This window comes from Schistocerca gregaria, chromosome 3, assembly GCF_023897955.1.
Source record: "Schistocerca gregaria isolate iqSchGreg1 chromosome 3, iqSchGreg1.2, whole genome shotgun sequence".
NCBI classification, from domain to species: domain Eukaryota; kingdom Metazoa; phylum Arthropoda; class Insecta; order Orthoptera; family Acrididae; genus Schistocerca; species Schistocerca gregaria.
Window position 1 is genome coordinate 395,685,737 of NC_064922.1, and position 23,242 is coordinate 395,708,978.

The 23,242-nt window shown below is 39.6% G+C and overlaps 1 protein-coding gene across 1 annotated transcript in view; it reads left to right on the plus strand.

Moving 5' to 3' along the window:
• The window catches only part of LOC126353752 (uncharacterized aarF domain-containing protein kinase 2-like), a 97,161-nt gene that overhangs the window by 17,472 nt on the left and 56,447 nt on the right, over positions 1 to 23,242 (plus strand). The window contains exons 3-4 of the mRNA XM_050002806.1: positions 2,223 to 2,280; positions 15,707 to 15,776. Of these exons, the coding sequence (XP_049858763.1) occupies positions 2,223 to 2,280; positions 15,707 to 15,776 (128 nt within the window). The remainder of the gene's footprint in view (positions 1 to 2,222; positions 2,281 to 15,706; positions 15,777 to 23,242) is intronic.

Here is a 23,242-nt window from a genome sequence, read left to right on the forward strand (position 1 = left end):
CTCCAAGGGTGGCTGCAAGATACATGGGCAGAATATCAGTGGGAGAGTTGGAATATGCATGCTGAACTCAGTGATGATTTTGATTATTTATCTATATGCTGACTTCATTTCAGTTTGTTATCTGGTGGCGCCCAAAGAACATTTAATGCATGACCATTAAGATCATTTTATAGTATAAGCAGGGAGATAAGGAAGGATGGAAAAAAAGAAAGAAACGAAGAATAGCAGTTCTGATAGAGACTAATCAGATGAGGTCATGGTCATATATGAGGCATGTTCATAAAGTAAGTGTATTGTGACCATAACGGACTGTGGTTTTTTGTTCTTTGACAGTTGACAACACAGAGTGGTAGAGGGGGATCACTTGTTCGAGTGAGCATCACAGGAACATGTCAGTGAGAAAACTCACGATGTAATGTCCAGTTGCGTGGAAGATGTCAATAAGAAATCCCAGGTGCAAGTCACGTGCTGTGATCTGCTTCCTACTCATGGAAGGAATAACATTGACTGAAATTTTTTCATGAATGAAAAGGATTAACAGCAAAGGTGTTATGAACAACATGGATGTGTTTAAGTGGTGTAGGGAGGCAGAACATATGTTGATAATGAATATAGCAGTGGAAGACCTTCCATTTTGACTATGAGATGGTGCAAAAAACTGAGGAAGCTTTTCATGAAGACTGACAGTCAACAGTGGATGAAATTTCTGCAATGTTTTCACTCTTCTGAACTCTCGTATACAAGACACTCACAAGAATGCTGGGATACTGGAAACTGTGAGCAAGATGGGTCCCAAAACTACTGAGAGAGCAGCACAAGAAAAACTGGGTCAGTAGCACCCTCAACAATATTGTGAGACTCTAAAAAACTCAAAAGAAGCTTTCAGAAACAAAAGAAGGGTGATGTTGATAAGAGGAGTGTGCTTGTAGCTCATCCTCACACAGCCTTAGGTACTCTTGGACTCTGGTTGGAATGTTTTGAACTACCCCCACATTCCTCTGACTTGATGTCTTCATATTGTAATCTTTTCTCCTTCCTGAAGGCACACGAGTGGAATTAAATTTTCAACCAACGACCAGGTGTAGAAAGAGTTTCTGAAGTGGGGAAAGGAGCTGGTGAGGTAGTTCTGTGAGGAGGGCATAAAGAAGCTCGTGCCATGGTTCATCACATGCATTGAACTGCATGCATGGCAATTATGTGGAAAAATAGTCAACAAATGTATTGAAAAATATTCTGTATTTTGTTCTAATACAACCTTTTCTAAAAAAGAATAAAAAATAAAAAAAAATTCTGAATGTGCCCTGCATAATTCTACATCTATATCTACATGATTACTCTGCAATTCACATTTAAGTGATTGGCAGAGGGTTCATTGAACCACAATCATACTATCTCCCTACCATTCCACTCCCGAACAGCGCGCGGCAAAAATGAACAACTAAACCTTTCTGTTCGAGCTCTGATTTCTCTTATTTTATTTTGATGATCATTCCTACCTATGTAGATTGGGCTCAACAAAATATTTTCGCATTCGGAAGAGAAAGTTGGTGACTGAAATTTCGTAAATAGATCTCGCCGCGACGAAAAACGTCTTTGCTTTAATGACTTCCATCCCAACTCTCGTATCATATCTGTCACACTCTCTCCCCTATTACTTGATAATACAAAACGAGCTGCCCTTCTTTGCACCCTTTCAATGTCCTCCGTCAATCCCACCTGGTAAGGATCCCACACCACACAACAATATTCTAACAGAGGACGAATGAGTGTAGTGTAAGCTGTCTATTTAGTGGACTTGCTGCGTCTTCTAAGTGTCCTGTCAATGAAACCCAACCTTTGGCTTGCCTTCCCCACAGTATTATCTATGTGGTCTTTCCAACTGAAGTTGTTCGTAATTTTTATACCCAGGTACTTAGTTGAATTGACAGCCTTGAGAATTGTACTATTTATCGTGTAATCGAATTCCAATGGATTTCTTTTGGAACTCATGTGGATCACCTCACACTTTACCGGACGGTAAATTACAGCATCATCTGCGAACAACCCCTAAGAGAATTGCCCAGGTGTGTGTGTGTGTGTGTGTGTGTGTGTGTGTGTGTGTGTGTGTGAGGGGGGGGGGGGGGGGGTACTTAGTAGCAGATATTTAAGTGGCATATAAACCAACATTTTTCCTTTGATAATTATCATTGATTTTGATAACTGTTCCTGTATTTTGATTTCAGGTGTACAAAGCTTACATAAGGCAAAATCTCATTCACAGCAGCCAGATGCAGGATGGAGGTAATAGGTTAAATTTTGTAATACATTAGTTGTAGTCTGATAAGGGAAAAAAGGTTTACTGTCTTGGTGTCATTTCCTTCATACCTGCATCTATTCTTCACATTAAGTAGCAATCTATCCTTTTTATAACATTGTTTTTTTATTCTGGATAAGCTTATTATTTTATTTAATTCATTATCACTTTGAACCAACAGAGATGGCAGAGTAGTGGAATACTAGCCTCTTAAGTGGGCGGAGATAATGTCAAATGAATGTGTGGTCATTGGGTTTAATTTTTCCAAAGTTACATTTCATCATAGGTGGTAAATGCTGCTATGCTTTCCCAGTAATACAATGTTCTACTGGTCTGCATCTTTTGAATTATCACTTCAGTTGTACCAGTTGGTAGGTCACTGAAATTTCCCTGGTTCTTGAAATCTGACACCATATATTTTTCTTATCTCCTCTTATCATCCTCACTTCCTTAATCTTTTCTTATCTTCAGAGTTGGTTATTCAACATGTACTAGCATTTCTATTTGTTGTCTTCATTACTGTCAGCAATGTTCTAGCTTTCCTCACAGTTTTCAACTGAATTTTTAACCTACCTGTAAACCTTTATGGCTTTAGTCAGAGCTTGAGCATTGTATGAGATGATGAATCCTGGATCCATTGTTGGATTCTGTAGACAGCCTCAGATATTCCTGTAGGATAATAATTATGCATGGCTCAGTGGGGACCAGCTTCTGTAATGTGAGAGAAGCTAAAATTTGTTTGTGGCCTTCATGGATTTATCATATTTGTGTAATAGGAATCCAGATATTCAGCACACTTTGTGCTCCTGGCCTTTTTGATTTTGAACTTGCTCATCATGCGGCCTTCCGTTGTGTTTCAGCTCTGAGTAGCTGACCTTGTGAAGTACTGCTAAGGTTTTTAATGAACTGAGGCACAAATGTATTGCTTTTAAAAGCAAATATTTATTGTGGTTCCAATGACATCACTCAATTCTGAAAGAAGGTAATAACTTTTTATCATGAATAAGTGACACGTTGGTATATTCAAACTCTACTAACATAGCTTCTTCACTGTCATAATCGCCAACCTGAACTAAGTCTGTTTAATACATGTTCAGTGTTATAAAGATCCTGGATGATGAAAATATTGTTTTTGGTTTTATGTAAAATAGAGTGGTACTTTTTAGTTTTACTATTGGACATTTTACTATGGAGACTCAAATTTATGCTTTAATTACAAGTGAACCAACTGGACATAAATTGAGTTATACCAATATTTTTCATGTTTTATTCTGCATTAGGCTGTGTGGAGCAATTTGATTTAAAGTTCGATATATGAATTTTACTTTAGATTGTGGCAAGGATTGTACAGTTTCTGGCATCTTCTCTGGGAACTGTTCACTTTAAAACTATGTAACTTGAAGTGTATTTGTCCAATGTTACTGAAACTTTAATGGATTATAGGCATATACATTAATAGTTGAAATCTCAAGTTACAGAATTTTTCAGTCATCCAAAAGAAATTTGTATGATTTTTCTAAAGTAACTTTTTCACAGACCAGGATAAACATATAACAGAAAGTGTGGGTATGCCTCTTTTTGTGGTTGTAAGAAACTGCAACCTCTTTGACGATACAGTGTAATATGGATTTCATAAAGAATAATATTGAAGAGTGGTTGTGTGCGTGGTGAACTGTGCGATTAGCAATGGGTTTGGAAATGAAATCATGTGATTGTTGTTGTTGTCTTCAGTCCTGAGACTGGTTTGATGCAGCTCTCCATGCTACTCTATCCTGTGCAAGCTGCTTCATCTCCCAGTACCTACTGCAACCTACATCCTTCTGAATCTGCTTAGTGTACTCATCTCTCGGTCTCCCTCTACGATTTTTACCCTCCACGCTGCCCTCCAATGCTAAATTTGTGATCCCTTGATGCCTCAAAACATGTCCTACCAACCGATCCCTTCTTCTAGTCAAGTTGTGCCACAAACTTCTCTTCTCCCCAATCCTATTCAATACCTCCTCATTAGTTACGTGATCTATCCACCTTAACTTCAGTATTCTTCTGTAGCACCACATTTCGAAAGCTTCTATTCTCTTCTTGTCCAAACTATTTATCGTCCATGTTTCACTTCCATACATGGCTACACTCCAAACAAATACTTTCAGAAACGACTTCCTGATACATAAATCTATATTCGATGTTAACATATTTCTCTTCTTCAGAAACGCTTTCCTTGCCATTGCCAGTCTACATTTTATATCCTCTCTACTTCGGCCATCATCAGTTATTTTACTTCCTAAATAGCAAAACTCCTTTACTACTTTAAGTGTCTCATTTCCTAATCTAATTCCCTCAGCATCACCCGATTTAATTTGACTACATTCCATTATCCTCGTTTTGCTTTTGTTAATGTTCATCTTATATCCTCCTTTCAAGACACTGTCCATTCCGTTCAACTGCTCTTCCAAGTCCTTTGCCGTCTCTGACAGAATTACAATGTCATCGGCGAACCTCAAAGTTTTTACTTCGTCTCCATGAGTTTTAATACCTACTCCAAATTTTTCTTTTGTTTCCTTTACTGCTTGCTCAATATACAGATTGAATAACATCGGGGAGAGGCTACAACCCTGTCTCACTCCTTTCCCAACCACTGCTTTCCTTTCATGCCCCTCGACTCTTATTACTGCCATCTGGTTTCTGTACAAATTATAAATAGCCTTTCGCTCCCTGTATTTTACCCCTGCCACCTTTAGAATTTGAAAAAGAGTATTCCAGTCAACATTGTCAAAAGCTTTCTCTAAGTCTACAAATGCTAGAAACGTAGGTTTGCCTTTTCTTAATCTTTCTTCTAAGATAAGTCGTAAGGTCAGTATTGCCTCACGTGTTCCAACATTTCGACGGAATCCAAACTGATCCTCCCCGAGGTCTGCATCTACCAGTTTTTCCATTCGTCTGTAAAGAATTCGCGTTAGTATTTTGCAGCCGTGGCTTATTAAACTGATAGTTCGGTAATTTTCACATCTGTCAGCACCTGCTTTCTTTGGGATTGGAATTATTATATTCTTCTTGAAGTCTGAGGGTATTTCGCCTGTCTCATACATCTTGCTCACCAGCTGGTAGAGTTTTGTCATGACTGGCTCTCCCAAGGCCGTCAGTAGTTCTAATGAAATTTTGTCTACTCCGGGGGCCTTGTTTCGACTCAGGTCTTTCAGTGCTCTGTCAAACTCTTCACGCAGTATCGTATCTCCCATTTCGTCTTCATCTACATCCTCTTCTATTTCCATAATATTGTCCTCAAGTACATCGCCCTTGTATAAACCTTCTATATACTCCTTCCACCTTTCTGCCTTCCCTTCTTTGCTTAGAACTGGGCTGCCATCTGAGCTCTTGATATTCATACACGTGGTTCTCTTCTCTCCAAAGGTCTCTTTAATTTTCCTGTAGCCAGTATCTATCTTACCCCTAGTGAGATAAGCTTCTACATCCTTACATTTGTCCTCTAGCCATCCCTGTTTAGCCATTTTGCACTTCCTGTCGATCTCATTTTTGAGACGTTTGTATTCCTTTTTGCCTGCTTCATTTACTGCATTTTTATATTTTCTCCTTTCATCAATTAAATTCAATATTTCTTCTGTTACCCAAGGATTTCTAGCAGCCCTCGTCTTTTTACCTACTTTATCCTCTGCTGCCTTCACTACTACATCCCTCAGAGCTACCCATTCTTCTTCTACTGTATTTCTTTCCCCTATTCCTGTCAATTGTTCCCTTATGCTCTCTCTGAAACTCTGTACAACCTCTGGTTCTTTCAGTTTATCCAGGTCCCATCTCCTTAATTTCTCACATTTTTGCAGTTTCTTCAGTTTTAATCTACAGGTCATAACCAATAGATTGTGGTCAGAGTCCACATCTGCCCCTGGAAATGTCTTACAACTTAAAACCTGGTTCCTAAATCTCTGTCTTACCATTATATAATCTATCTGATACCTTTTAGTATCTCCAGGGTTCTTCCACGTATACAACCTCCTTTCATGATTCTTAAACCAAGTGTTAGCTATGATTAATTTGTGCTCTGTGCAAAATTCTACTAGGCGGCATCCTCTTTCATTTCTTAGCCCCAATCCATATTCACCTATTATGTTTCCTTCTCTCCCTTTTCCTACACTCGAATTCCAGTCACCCATTACTATTAAATTTTCGTCTCCCTTCACTATCTGGATAATTTCTTTTATTTCATCGTACATTTCTTCAATTTCTTCATCATCTGCAGAGCTAGTTGGCATATAAACTTGTACTATTGTAGTAGGTGTGGGCTTCGTATCTATCTTGGCCACAATAATGCGTTCACTATGCTGTTTGTAGTAGCTTACCCCCATTCCTATTTTCCTATTCATTATTAAACCTACTCCTGCATTACCCCTATTTGATTTTGTGTTTATAACCCTGTAGTCACCTGACCAGAAGTCTTGTTGTTCCTGCCACCGAACTTCACTAATTCCCACTATATCTAACTTTAACCTATCCATTTCCCTTTTTAAATTTTCTAACCTACCTGCCCGATTAAGGGATCTGACATTCCACGCTCCGATCCGTAGAACGCCAGTTTTGTTTCTCCTGATAACGACATCCTCCTGAGTAGTCCCCGCCCGGAGATCCGAATGGGGGACTATTTTACCTCCGGAATATTTTACCCAAGAGGATGCCATCATCATTTCATCATACAGTAAAGCTGCATGTCCTCGGGAAAAATTACGGCTGTAGTTTCCCCTTGCTTTCAGCCGTTCGCAGTACCAGCACAGCAAGGCCGTTTTGGTTAATGTTGCAAGGCCAGATCAGTCAATCATCCAGACTGTTGCCCCTGCAACTACTGAAAAGGCTGCTGCCCCTCTTGATACGTTTCACAATTGGGTGTAAGAGTAGCAGATTGGAAGGAACACCAAATTATTTTTACTTTCAGACCTTTATTCTGTTATGTCGTATAAAAAGTCCGTTTCCCATCACCTTTTCTTATGAGGGCTTTAGACCTCCAATGGCACATTAAAAAAATGGTTTGTACCAAATTAAAAATGTCATACTGTACAATTTTTACAAGAGCTATTTACATTATTTGCTCATTTTTAAATTAATTGTATCTATCAGTAGTTTACTTCTGCAAATCACAGTTTCCCCTGAACCAGCTACTCTTATTCATGTTGATTATGACTGGCTCAACCTGAAGGACATTTACGAATGGCTCAACCTGAACGACATTTTCAGACAGTTCATATTTCTCCCAGTAGCTGTCTTCAATTTTCCTGTCATGTTTATACACTTTTTCCAGAGTTCTGGCTTTCCAGAGTTATGGCTTCTCAGCATGAAATTTAAGTGCATCCTTGCTTCTACAATTTTCTAAAGTGTTAGCTGTATTTGTGCTTGCTACTAATCCCTTTCATAAGGCCATATGGTCTCCAATGGATTAAGCTCAGTATGAGCCACTGGCTATCAAACAATATTTACTTCTTGTTGAAGTTGTTTCTTGTTCCAGTTTCTTTATTGGTGTTTGAAAATAAGGCCTTTCTGGGAGTATCAGCCCTGCCTTAGTCAATTTACTAAAATCATCAACTTCAGGTGGTAGTGAAATATCATTTGATGCTACCCAAGGTATGATTTCACCTCTCAGCCTCGACATGCTTGAGTTTTTAGTTGAAGAATCGACCATCATATGATATGGTGCTTGATCTATAACAACAGCTGACCTTTAAGGCAATAAACTGAAGACTTTCTTGAACCATTCTTCATAATTGGCCAATTTCATTTTGTTGTGGTAATCTCTGGTTCCTTTCTTCCAAATAAAAACAAAGTTCTGTGCCATCAAGAAATCCTCTTCATTTCTGATGTGGAAAATTATGATCTATTTTCCAGCTCCCAAGGTGTCTGTAACCCTCCACTGCATTCGTAAATTTGTTGAATGTATGCTCAGTATTGATTATAGTTTTAAAAGCTATTTTCTGAAGAATCAAACCTGTTTTCTTGCCATGCATACTCCATTGTCCAATTCTGCCCGCACCAGGTCTCGTCTGCAAAAAAGATCTTGTAGCCCTTTGTTTGTAGCTCTCTCATTTTCCTAAAGGAGGTATTTTGGGATACAGCATCTGTCACAGACTCCATTAGCATTGGTTTTCTGTTACGTATTTGGAAACAGAGTCTTAAGCTTTTAACTGCCTTTCAAAAGAGTAGAGAATGAAATTGTTTGGTCCTGCCCACTCATCGTGTATAGGGTGCTGTGTTCCTGGAATGCGATACAACAGTTCAAGAAAAAACATTAGTAGTTTTATTTCTATAAAGCAGAGAGATAATACTTAACTTTAATGTACAAAGGTGTCACAAGCGGTGGGCGACATGCTGCTTAAATCCGAGTCCTTGCTGCACACAATGTTCAAACAATCAATGCATATGGATCACTACAATGTGATATCGTAGCGCTCTCTGCTAGGCCGTGCTAATACTCTGTGAATGTGTCCACTAATGTCCGTGTACTGAGCTGATCTGAGTGGGTGAGGTGGCAGGAGCGGCGTTTATTTTCACTTTGGCTTGAGGGCAGTCCTGTCATGTTGAGGTGCTATTCCATGCACTGTTGGCCAACATCATTTCACTGCCTTCTCAAGTCTTGCATTCTTCATTTTTGTTCCGGCATTTGTGGTTATGCCAGAACATTCCTCCCCCCAAAGCATCGGACTGTTGCCGTGTAGGGAGTGCAACCATGGCGGGGGGGGGGGGGGGGGGGGCAGGAGTGTGGGCGTATTGTTGGGCTGGAAGCTGTGGCTGCAGGAGACATCAATCTTCCGGCCATACCACACCATATGGCCTGCGCTTCGGCAGAAATGTCCCCTGCTGGAAAACGACCAGAAGGGTACACGTCCACCTCCTGCTGCCTGCCATGATCCAGATGAAGGTGGTGACTGCTTAGGTGTGGGTGAGTCCAGCTCCCATAGGTAGGACGAGAGGAGACACAGGAGGTTCCACCTACGTCTCCATGGGGTCATCCCACAGTGTCGCGATGACATACTCTGCTGGCTGCTGTAGGTGCAAGTCATGAGGACCTGAAAGAAGATACATACAAGCGCCAAGCCGATGGACGATCTTGCCTTGTGCCTACCATCTGCTGTCACTAAAAATTGAGTAAAAGACAATATCATGTGGTGCAAAGCGATACTTGTAGACTTCCTTCGGTGCCGGATGGTGAGGAGGTTGGAGCAGGTGGAGCAATGTCCGATGGCAACGGCCGTGAAGCAATTGCGTCGGCAATGGTTCATCTCATGGGTGTGATCGATATGAGGCGAGAAACAGTTGCAGTGCTTGATCCCTGTGTGAAGCGATGTTTGGCCATCTGCTGCTTCAAGGTTCTGACAAAAAGTTCTGCTTTGTCATTTGACTGTGGATCGAACAGTGCACTAGTTAGATGCTGTATTCCATTGCGTTCACAGAATGTTTCAATTTCATTCAACGTGAACTGAGGGCTGTTGTCTGACACTTTTATTTCAGGTAAACCTTCTAGGCAGATGATTGATGACAACACCTAAATTGTGCTGCATGATGTCGAGTTCATTGGCACAGCCAAAGGAAACTTGCTGTACGAGTCAACCGTAATCAACCAATGAGTATTCCAAAAAGGGCCCACAAAGTCTATGTGCTCATGTTGCCATGGTGATTGTGACTAAGGCCAAGCAGAGAATTTTTGTGGCAGATTGTTGAAAAATGGCTGGTGTGGAAGCACTGCCAAAAGGCAAACGCAAATATTTAAACAAGCCCAAATGAGTATTTACTACACACACTTTTTGAGATTCGTCATCGAGCAGTATTTGAAGATATGCTTCGCGCAAACCAGTTTTTGAAAAGTAGTGTCCAGTGCAAAGTCAAACACAGGTAAATGTGACCTGAAGGTTTGTGGAGCAAAACCAGTGGACTTGTCCATTGACTAGCTGATATGGGCACAATAACTATGTTATCTTGCCATTCCTTAAGTTCAGCCGTGACTTTGTCCTGTAATGCAATGGGAACAGTTCTGGCCCAGCAAAATTTTGGCTGAGCATTGTCTTTCAGCATAATATGTGCAACAAAATTGTTAGCTTTGCCTAAACCTTCAGAAAAGAGTTTCAGGAATTCTTTTAGCAAGCTAGCTACACTGCCTTTTGCATTGAATGCAGACACTGACAACACATTGTCCTGAATGTTAAAGCCAAACAGATCAGAAGAATCAAGATCAAATATGTTCTCACACACGCATAATTGTAGTACTGTAAAAGTACTGTATGCGAGCAATACGTGGCAGGCAAAGTACAGAATGGTAATGTCTTGTCCATTATAAGCCTCAGTTGCGAGCTAGTTTCAGACAGGCATTGTGAGCCTAACAGTTCATATGTGTGACGATTGAGCTATGTGACAGAGGCACCTGTGCCCAACTGAAATTTCCCACATTTCCCACAAATAAGGAAATGAACAGAAAGTTTGTTTGACTGACGGATGCTTGCTAGTTGCAGTCAAGTTGAAATATACTGCATTAATGACATGGGCATTGTAATGAGAGTTTTGTGAGTGGGCTGAATTCTTATGTTCGTTCTGTTGCAAACATACGGATTGCACATGTCCTTTCCTACCACAAGCATAACAATGAGCTTGTCGGGAGGGGCAGTCTGGCATTTATGCTGCGAATAACACCTACAACAAGACTTAATTCTGTTAGCCTGTGTAGCTGCCTGTTTAGCAAACTGCCTATGCAGCATGGAACGTTGTTTACTCGGCTTGGTTAGCGCAAGCTGCTGGTGCAGAATGGGGCGATCGCAAGCAAGGGTCGCAACCTGGAAAATAGCTGGCTGCTCAAATACTTGAGCTGACAAGGTACTGGAATCATACTGATCTAGCATTTGCACTACCTGCTGAAATGATGGATCATACTGTTTCAAAATATGTTCTCTCAGTTTGACATGATACAACATAATATCTGAATATAAAGCACCACATGCACATTTAATTTACGTTTCCTTGTCATAACTTACAAATCTGTTATCCTCTCATGCGATAAGTTTGTTCTGACTGTTTTTTTGCAATGAAAGAATTGATACATAGCTGCTACCACATTCACTTGTTGGTCGTAACAGTCAGTCAGTGAAGAGATAACACTGTCATATGCAAGTTCACTCAGAGTGGTGTGAGGAAAGAGTTTTTGAATTAATCTGGACTCTGAACTTTCTACCGTGGATAATAGATAGGGAAGTTTCACAGTACCTGCAAGATTGTAGGCTAGTAAATGTGCTTCGAATTGTGATAACCACTTGAGCCATTCCTCGTCTTGCTCAAAAAACTGTCAGAAAGGTGATATAGCAGCTGTAGTGACGGTGCTTGTTCTGTCAGGAGCCCAGTGTTGGCCAGTAGCTGCTGCACCGTGTTGAACAGTGTAGATATTGGCTGCGTCCGAAACTGAAACGTCTACATTAGCTGTGTGGCATCTAACACTTGCCGCTGTGGTGCCTGAGCAGTGGTTGGGGCATATGGGGGGGGTGTCATGTTGGAAGTCACAAATGCAACAAAAAGGCAAAAATATGTATAAACATTTTCTGCAATGCCTACCTGACAACACTGAGTATCAAAAACGACAAGAAACTGTTAAAGCAATTAAGCACCCTTGCAAAGTAAAGACAAGAGAGAACTAAGGCGCCAGCACATTATAAACGAAAAGTTCATGGCCGTCGGGCACTGGGTTCGGAGGATTCTTTGTTGTTGGGTCCTGCCCACTCGTCGCGTATAGGATGCCTAAAGGATGCTGCATTCTCGAAGTGCTATACAATAATTCAAGCAAATATTAGTAGTTTTATTTCAATAAAGCAGACGGATGACATGCAATATAAATCTGAGTCCTTGCTGTACACAACGTTCAAACAGTCAATGGATATGGATCACTACAGTCTGATATCATAGCACACTCTGCTCCGCAAATCCTGTCCACTAATGTCCGTATACTAAGCCGATCTGAGTGGCCGAGGCTGGCAGGAGTGGTGCTTATATTCACTTCAGCTTGAGGGCGGTCCTGTCATGGTGCTGTCCTATTTGGCACACCATTGGCTGACGTTTCACCGCATTCTCTTGTCTTTCATTCTTCATCTTCGTTCGGGCACTTGTGATTATGCCAGAACAGAAATATCAGAAAAGTCTACCATATTTTCTACCAGTTTGAGATGGAGGTATTTTAATTTGTGACAAATACCGTGTAAACATAAAAAAATGTGATTTGTTCTTGCCCTGGACAAACACAATGTTTTTTCCTTGACCTGGGTAACATATTTTCATCCTTATCCTTTGAAGCAGCTGCTACGCTCCTCACTGACAATGATATTTCAAGACAGTGTGTCACTTTCTGGTACACAGGAAACCTACTTTTCTCGCTCACTTGGAAATAAATAAATAGCACTTAAAACTATTACAAGTTCACCCACTGACAATGGTGGTCTCAGAGGCATCTTGATATGATGTAGCTACCATGCTGGTGTCGATAAGGTACTTTTATAAAATCCATATCCCATTTTATGGTCACAGTGGTCGCAGCTTCTGACAACTACGAAAGAGACTTTCAAAAGAAATCCACGCCCTCTGTTATGTTTATCCTGTGCTGAGAAAACATTACTCTAGAAAAACTGTAAAAACTTTTTTCTTGAGTGATTGAAAAAAGACGCCCAAGACTGGACAATCTGTACTATGATCCAAAATGAAATTCATATGTTGAATTTTAAAATTAAATTGCTCCATATGACCTAATGCAGAATAAAACAAGAAAAATATTACCTTAAGTCATTTTGCGATTGGTGTATAGGTTTACTTGCAGTTAAACCCAAATTCGAGCTTCCATAGTAAAAGAATGCGATAGTAGACTCAGAATTTTTAACTTCTTTATGTGGTTGTGGGGGATGTATTTCCATTGTTGACGTTACCTTACCATATAGAGGACATGTTTGAGTTGCAAAGAGGACACCAAAAAGACTGCAACACATTTGAGCTTTTTGACAAAAGGCCTCCTTCTAAAGTAGAAAGCACGTGCCCACATGCATGCAAATGCACCCTCCCCCCTCCCGCCCCCCCAATCCTGCCTGCTCCAGCCTCAGAGATCAGAGTCAGTCAGTGGTCATGTGTGTGTGGGTTGCACTTATGTGAATGTGTGTATTTGTACTTTAGAAGGAGGAAAATATATTGCAGTCTTTCGTTGTGTATGACTGTGACTCAGTGTCTCCTCTATATGGTGAGTACCAGTCTGTGCTTTTTATGATGTTGTTGTTGTTCCATCCTGGATTTTCCATTCTTTGATTTCTTCTAACTCTGAGATGCATATATGCGTTTTTGGTTGCCTTGTGATTTGGTGATATATTTATGCTATATGTAAGAAGAGGTTGCCTTGTGATTTGGTGATGTATTTATGCTATATATAAGAAGAGGTTTTTAGTGTGTAATTTTTCTCTAATAACAGATAGCACAGCTCAGCCTACAGTGCCATTTGCTGACTTATGAGTTTTTACACTCCTGCAGGAGGGTCGTATTCCTTTCTGCATCCTATCATTTTATCACAAAGCATTCAACAATGATACTTTGTGAGCAATATTTTATCATCAGACATTCCTGAGAATCGTGATAAAATACAGGTGCAGTAATTCAATTTCTGCAGAATTTTTATATTCTACACTATGTACCTCAAAGGCATTTTTTACAACTGTAACACAAGTGAAATTTTCTCCTCGCCAAAAACTGAGCCACATATTTAAAAATGTATTAGTATGTTTGTAAGACTTCTGATGAGCATTTGTAAAAAAAAAAAAAGATTTTTACACTATTGCTCTTGATGCCCACCAGGCTGAAAGCTGCTATGGGGCATTCACCCATGTAAGTTCCAATTTCTACACATTTCCCTTTGCAGTACTCTAGTTCATATAATCGACATCAGATTTTCATGCAGCTTTTAATTCCTAAGACATTTCAATTCATTATGGAAATGAGCTTGTTCCATTTATTTATTGTTGCTAAGAGAAATTTCTATCAAATTTCCACTGTTCACTATACCTACTTTCATATCAAAGCACTTAACTATCGTTCGTAGCTGTCTTGCATTTATCAGTTTTCAGTCATTGTTTATGTGACCTCATACACTCTTTTTTTCAGTTTATCCTTGAATATGTTTGAATGATTTCTTTGTCTGGAGTATTTCAGGTTTACCTTGAAGTTTTTGGTGTGTAATAATAGTTTAAAGTTTTGTATAAGACCGTATTGTTTGAGTGATTATTGTGTCTGATAAGACACACTTTTCATATTTACCTTTGAGAGAAAAAATAAAGTATTTGATTGTATATTAGCACTGCTTATAAATTAATTACTGTTACACACAAATGTTGAACAAAGAATGAAATTAGAGGAATGATTCATCTAGAGAAAAGCAGTGTTATGATCAGCAGTTATGAAGGCATGGTGTTTTAATAGTGGACATTAAGTATTAGTCCTGAAAGGAAGTGATTAGTTTCATTAGAAAAAGTTTTATTATCAAATATACTCAGATTTTCTTTTCACTTAGGATGATTAAGGTGACCAATAAAATCTTCTTGGTCTCCATGCCACAGCAATTAGTTCAAACTTCACTGGCTAATTACTTCATAGTGTTTCTAAATTGGTAACTACTTTCTGCAGTATGGTTGATGACACTGTCTTTACACATTCATGTTACCAGTAATGAGTTCAAGTTACTTCATCCACTGTCATGTAATGCATTCTGTTCGCATGTCTCTGTTTCAGCCAAGATGATTTTATTAAATTGTGTTAATAAGATACAGTAAAATTGTATGTGATACATGTTGTTTTGTTTTCCACATTTTAATACTAAAATTATATTTTTATTGAATTTTTTTGGGGTATGAGAAGTTGCTCCTGTGATTTTATTGGGATGATATCAATGATTATTAAATTAGGTAACAGCAGTTCTGCAATTTTCTTCAGTAATTGTTGTTGTGAATGTTTTCTGTGACCACCTCTCAGTAAGAGGATGAATGTCAAAGAAAAAGAAAATCATTTGAATGACAATAACCCAATTTTCAAATGTTAGGAAGACTACTGATGAGCAATAACTAAACTGTTCTTCATGCAGGGATGTTATTAAATAATACTAGTAGCTGTAATACCACAGTTGAAAATAAACTGATATTGTGTGTAGCTTAGAGTGTTATCGGGTTACATAGTTAATCATTGCCATCTTTTGAACTTGAAGCTATATATTTGCTCTCTATTTACATTTGTACAAACTTGATCCTTAATTCATTGAAGTAAGGAGTTTTCACATATTGAATTATGTATCTTAAATCATATGTATATATAAATCTTTAAACTGATGTTAGTCACACCACTTACTTGTGTAGATTTTGCTGTATTTGTTAGGTATGCCTGATGATGATCTTCTACCCGTTGCTGTGAAGGTTGTCCATCCGAACATGAATGAGCTCTTAAGGTACAACAGATGGTTGAAATTATGTATTGACACTGTGCTAACTTTATCTCCTATAAAAATTTCATTTTGTTCTTGTAATGTACAAGAAGGTGGAGGTGTCTTTGCCCTTGTTATTGAGTTTTGTGGTATGGTACAATTTTTAATTACTAATATAAAATTTAGTGAAGTTTTGAGAGCTAAGGAAGGAAATGAGTTCTGTTTGGTCAATCTTGATTGGTCTTTGTTTTGAATGGTGTCTGAAGCAGTATACATGACAATCTTCAACATATGAAAAGAAACAGTAGTGCCAGGTAAAAATAATTAAAAGGGGTGAGGGGAGGTTTTCCAGAATTATGAAATTATTCCAGAAACTACATACAATTTTTTTAGCTGCAGATGGCGCATTACACTACAGAGTCTGCCAGAAAAATGTATACAGTCTTTGTCAGGCTCTATCAAGATATTGATAGTGTCATTCGATTTGAGTTATGAGTGTGTTGTAGTAAGGTCTTTGGCTCAACAGATGTTAGTACTTTCATCTCGGTATTGAGAAAATAATATGGCTGGAGCACGCTTGGCATTCAAGCAACGAAAATGAATTGTGAAGTGGTTTTTCAAGTTTGATAATGCCGTTGAAATGCAGCATCAGTGGAGACGGGAGAGTGAAACAGAATCATCAACCCGCCTAACAATTAAACACATTATTGACAAGTTTGAATTGCATGGACTGATTTGTGATATTCACAAAGAAAGATCAGGAAAACAGCGTACAGCTGCAGGTCCTGCATCATTGGCTCTTGTATTGGTAACGTTTGTTAATTCTCCAAAGAAGTCTGCTCCAAAATGCGCACGTGCAGTGGGGGTTAGCAGTACAAGTGTACAAAGAATTCTGAAAGCTGCAAAGTGGAAAATTTACATTCCATTATTAGTGCATGTGATTAATGACGACAATCCTGATCGGCGAATGCAATTTTGTGAATGGTATCAGCAAATGGTAATTGATGACGAACAATTTGGTATTGTGGAGTGACAAGGCACAATTTGAACTTAATGGGCCCATGAATCGGCATAACAGTGTGTACTGGACACCAGAAAATCCACATGTTTATGTGGATAAAGCGGTCAATCTACCAGGGGTTCATGTGTGGTGTGGAGTATCATCTAAAGGCTTAGTAGGACCCTCTTTCTTGGATGCTACTGTTCCTGGAGAAGTGTACCTGGAAATGATACGCACATTAATTTTGCCAGGTACACATGTGCTTTATGGAGCTGAAGAAGTGGTCGTCTGCCAACAGAATGGAGTGCCACTACACTACCACCTAGCCGTATGAGCTTGGGCATTGGATTGGATGGAGAGGGCCCATTGAGTTCCCTCCATGGTCGCCAGATCGAACATCTATGGACTTTCACTTGTGCTGAACTGTGAAAGATAACATCTATCAGTGTAAGCCACACATGTTGGAGGAACTTCGACAGGAGATTACAGTGACATGTGCAGCGATCTCCAGTGTAACATTGACGTAGTTGCAATGAACGCTCATTGTTCTGTTATGTGTATGGCAATGTTGAACAAATAAAAGTAATCATGTGCTAAACTGAAAGCTGCACAACATGTGTGATCAATTATTAAATGTAAAATAAACGCATAAGTAATACTTTTTGTTCCTTAAGATGTGTATACATTTTTCTGGCAGACTCTGTATTTGCAATAATCAAAACACTTGAACAAAAACAAAACAAAAAAATTATGACAAGAAACTGGTCACCAGCAGGTTAATGATGGGTGATGCATAGGCATGTGTAAGGAACAGGTAATTTCATTGGATTTTGAGCTTCCCTCTTTTCAACACTCACAAACACTCCCCTTTTCCACTCGGTAGCACGTGCACCATCCCCCCCCCCCCCCCCCCCCCCACCCACCCACCCACACACACACACACACACACACACACACAACCACACACACACACACGTTAATGACCAACATTATCTCTATTTTGACAACAGTTATCTTCTCCATATCAAAACATCCCTCCCTCCCAGTCTATCTCAACATGCTGATAACTTTACAAATTTCTTTAGAGCCAGACAACATTCTCCCTGATTAGCCATAAACAAATCTCAGCATCAATTTTTTCTTGTAGCCCAAATGCCAATTCTAAATTGTCACCTATACTCAGATCTTTAGAAATCCTGTGATCTTCATTATGTTTTTGGTTACCTCTCCTAGTGATATGAAATTAATAATACTGAGCTCAAATTCCTGGGCTGACCCCAAGCCTCCTCTCAAAGTTATATTCCATCTCTCACTCAACCTGTGCATTATCCTATCCCTTTCCATGAAATTTCATCTCCTAATCCAACAGTGCTTGGGTTTGCCCTCTGGATGACTCAGGTACAAGACTTTTTCTGTATATTCAGCCAGTACATCCTACTGCTCTCACGGATGCTTCTTATGTGATTGAAGACAGGGCCACGTGTGAAAGCACTCCAGTCATGTACAAGTCTTGATACAAGCACTGTTCAACACTATCTTCGCATGGTAAATAACCAGCTGTCTATGTACATGAATGGATATCATCAAACTATGCCAATTTGCAAAGTGTCCAACTGCCTACCTTGCTACACACTGCAATAGTTATGAGTGCAGAAGCTGCTACAATATTATTGCCATTTGAGTTCACTCACTCCCCACCACCACCACCACCACCACCACCACAACCACCACACTTTCCTCCTCCTCCTCAGAAATGTAACTCTGGGAAGTTGTGCCTCAGGCTGCCTTTCATTCAGTAAACCCCTCGGTCATTCTTCCACAAGTCTTCATCCTCACCAGAAGATGATGGGTACGAAACTCATTGAAATGTTGCAATAAGGTGATGCCACCACTCGGCTGATAACCCGAGAAGAATTCATAAGTGGAATACACCGAGAAAGACTGAAATCAAATTCATCCTCATATATGCCCACTTCCCAGTGCATAAATTATCCTTTGTTTTCATTTCCCATTCCAATTCTCTTCTGTCTCAGTATTGTGTCATTTGTTTCCAATATTATTAAAAGTTTTACCAATGTCATTGAGACCCTGCTCTCTAGACTTTTTTTCCTTCCAGAACTTTGCTACCCCTACCTTGTTTCTCAATCTGTAGACCCTCCTCCTCCATCTGCGACACTCTAAAACTATGTATTCACCAACAGTCAATGATGTTATGATCAAAGTGACCACCTAGGTCTTGGTTTGTGTGAGTGTTTCTATTATGATGGAATAGCAGAAACGGGATCCAGAGATTTGTAACCATGACATTATGTGTACAGTTCATCTTCAGGTGAATCATTACTTCTCTTCGACTTTTTACATGAGGTGACTAAAGTCATGGGAAACCAATATGCACCTATACTAATGGCAGTAGTATTGCATACACAAGGTATAAAAGGTCAGTGCATTGGCAGTGCTGCCGTTGGTACTCAGGTGATTCATGTGAAAAGGTTTCTGGTGTGATTATGGATCCATGACGTGAATTAGTTGGAGCTAGCATGGGACATCCCATTTCAGGAATCATTAGGGAATTCAGTATTCCAGGTGTCAAGATTGTGCCCGAGAATACCAAATTTCAGTCACTGCCTCTCAACAGGGTGACACAGCTACTGATGGCCTTCATTTAATGGCCGACAGAATTTGGCGTTAACAGGCTACGGCAGCAGACAACCAATGCAAGTGCCTTTGCTAACAACATGATATCATGAGGAGTGGCTCTCCTGGGCTCATGACCATATTCATAGGACCGTAGATAACTGGAAAATTATGACCTGGTCAAATGAGTCCTGATTTCAGTTGTTAAGAGCTGATGTGGTAGGGTTTGAGTGTTGTGCAGACCCCACAAAACCATAGATGTGAGCTGATGGTTGGGTTTCAGTGTTGTGGAGACTCCACGAAACCACAGACTCAAGTTGTCAACAGGGCACTGTGCAAGCCGGTGGTGGCTTCACATGAAGTGGATAGGGTCCTCTGGTCCAACTGAACTGATCATGGACTGGAAATGATTATGTTCTGCTACTTGGAGACCATTTGCAGCCGTTCATGTACTTCATGTACTTCATGTACTTCATGTTCTCAAACAATGATGGAAATTTTATGGGTGACAATGATGGAATTTTTATGGGTGACAATGTGCCTTGTCACCGGTCCACAGTTGTTCATAATTGGTTTGAAGAACATTCTGGACTGTCTGAGCAAATGATATGACCACCCACATGGCCTGACATGAATCCCCCTGAACATTTATGGGACATATTTGAAAGGTCAGTTCATGTAAGAAATCATTCACATGCAAAACTTTTCCAGCTATGGATGGCTCCAGTGGCAGCATGGATCAATATTTCTTCAGGGGACGTACAGTACAACAAATTGTTGAGTCCATGCCACACTGAGTTGCTGCATTATGCTGGACAATAGGAGGTCCAACTGAGTGAGGTGGCACAGTGGTTAGCACACTGGACTTGCATTTGGGAGGATGACAGTTCAAACCCAAGTCCGGCCATCCTGATTTAGCTATTCCATGATTTATCTCAAAATCGCTTAAGGCAAATGCCAGGATGGTTCCTTTGAAAGGACAGGACCAATTTTGTACCCCATCCTTGACACAATCTGAACTTGTGTTCCATCTCTAATGACCTCATTGTCACTAGGGCATTTAACACTGATCTCCAAGGAGGTCTGACACAATATTAGGAGGTATCCCATGACTTGTCACCTCAGTGTACGCAAACTTGACTTTAAAAATATTAACTAATGCTTGTTCAGTTGGGTGCAGGATTCGCGGGACATCTTGCCATTTAGTTATACTGAACTGCAGTGCTTTACTGCTTGTTACACAACACAACAAGCAAGGAGCCACAGTGCTATCAACATATTGTTAACTCAAATATGCCCCAGGTTATCTTACAAAAATCAGATAGTGGCATGCCAGCTGGACTAACGCTGAGATTCAAATAAAATCAGATTTTAAGGAAAACCAGTTTAACGGATAGGTCTTACTTCCACCATAACACTTGTCAGGAAAATAGTCACCATCAAATATCAAAGCCAGTAACAACAGCTTTCTTTGTGATACATGCTTTTTTAAGTAAACACTATGTGGATTTCATAAACAGACTCCCAACTATGTTTGTTTGCGTGGTCATTTTCCGCAGCAGCTGTTAAAATGTGTTACTATAAGTTATCTGTCTTGAGCTGACTGCTGTTTAATTATAAAGCATTACACCAGATGCGTTTTGCTTTTATTTATGAAGCATCTTCTATGGATATTCTTAAAAATGGATGCGTTTGAACATTTTTGATTGTTTTAGGTTAAAAACAGAGTTTTGTTTCTAAAGTTGGTGTGCAAGTTACCTATAGTGTTTCTTTACATATTCTGTTCCTTCCCTCCTTGATAGCTGTGACTAGTGTCAAAAGCCTTCGTTTCCCATTTGCACTCGACAGTTTTTGCGATTATGCAGTATTTCTTACACTGCATTATTTATGCTTCACTTTCTTAAACTGTTTCTCGTTCCGCACTGCAACAGTGTTTATGTCTGTTTGTTTCCTTTTCTTCTCTCTCTCTCTCTCTCTCTCTCTCTCTCTCTCTCTCTCTCTCTCTCTCTCTCTCTCTCTGTGTGTGTGTGTGTGTGTGTGTGTGTGTGTGTGTGTGTGTGTGTGCGCGCGCGCGCATGTGTGTGCGTGTGTGTGTGTGTGTGTGTGCGTGTGCGTGTGTGTTTTAGTGAAATTTCTCTTCTTTTAGAGGGGATGAGGGGTGTGGAGCCGGGATTGGCCTGGACGGTGATTATAGGGCAGAATTGGGGAGGAGATGGTAGTGTACATTTAATGTTATGTGTACATTTAATGTTATATTGAGTGGTCAATCAGTTTAAAGAGTGTGTGGTGTGCTAATTTGGCCTGATCATTTATGAGTTGTTTCTGTTCTGTTATGGTTTTTTGGATGTGGAAGTTTTCTTGTAAGATGAGGAAGTGTTTTTTGTTGTTGTTTAGCCTTATGATTTCTTAGTCTGTGTCTCTGGCTGTTACTTTGTTGGTGTTGGTGTAAGTGTCCTGCAGAAGTTGAATGATTTGTCCTATACTTCCATGCTGTTACATGTTCTTTATATCTGGTGTCAAATGTTCTCCTTGTTTGATTTATGTACCTTCCATCAGATGTAATGCATTTCAGTTGTTATATTTCTGATATAGATCAGTTTTTCCAATCGTTTTTGGGAGGCATTTCTGAATTGAGTTGTTGGTTTAGTGGGCTATTCTTAGGCCTTGTTTTTTGAAAATATTGGATATTCTCTGTGTGTATTTGTGGCTGTATGTCATCGTATACCATCTTTTTGCTTTCTGCCTCTTCCACACTTTGTATTGTTTCTATTCTTGTATTTTATGTATTGGTTTGTGTGTAATTTTTTCCTTGTGTTGGTAAAAGCTGGGTGTTTGTTCTTCTCTGTTTCTTGATTTTCTTGTTCAGCTTTGTTACTAAGATCTATTTGTATCCATTGTTTGTGGCTATTTGTATTACTGTAGTCATTTCTTTTTTGTGATTGTGTCTAATGGTACTGTGTTTAGTCTGTGGACTATGTATCTAAGTGTGCCTGCTTTTGAGAACTGGGGTGTTCTGGTGTCTTATGTATAATTGTGTCTGTTGTTGGTTTTTGGTATATGTCAAATGTGTGTTGGATGTTTTGAATCTTTATCGTGATGTCCAAGGAATTTAACTGTCTATTTTGCTCTTTCTCTATTATAAAATGTATCTTATCATGAACAAAATATGTGTCTGTGTATAACTGGTCAATTTTTTTGTTTGGTTTTTCTATCAGGCACAGAAGATGTCATCCATATATCTAATCCAGTATAGGATGTTGTGCATATTTGACATTATTTTGTTAAATATTGCATTCAGCTCGAGACAGATCAACTATAGTAATAGCCAACCAACTACTTTGTAGTTTTATTTTTCTCTTGGTTTTTTAAACTCTTCATGGCTGATACATTCTTTTCTACATCATTGGTGTCATAGATTCGGTGAACAAAGACAGTAATAAAATTTGACATGCTGCAGTGTGGATGTGTTAGTTGGACATTTCTGACACTTTGGAATGAGATGATGGTTACATTTCATGGAATTCTGTGTGTGCTGTAATTATGCTAATCTTGTCCTCATGATCCCTACATGAGCAAATGTAGGCAGTTGGTGTATATTCATGGAATCATCACTTAAAACCAGTTCTTGAAACTTTATTAGTAGACTTTCTCAGGATGGTTTAGGTCTGTCTTCAAGAATCTGACCAGCCCTGGAATCCATTTAGGGTGAGATCCATACCCTCGTGCCCACACGTCAGCGCCCACCGAGTATTTTCCCACACTAGGGGGGACAGCACAAGGCCTGACAGGGTGAAGAAGGTGCAGTAGAGTGCGCGGTTGGTGGCCATACAAGAGGTCAGCAGGGCTGCGATCACCC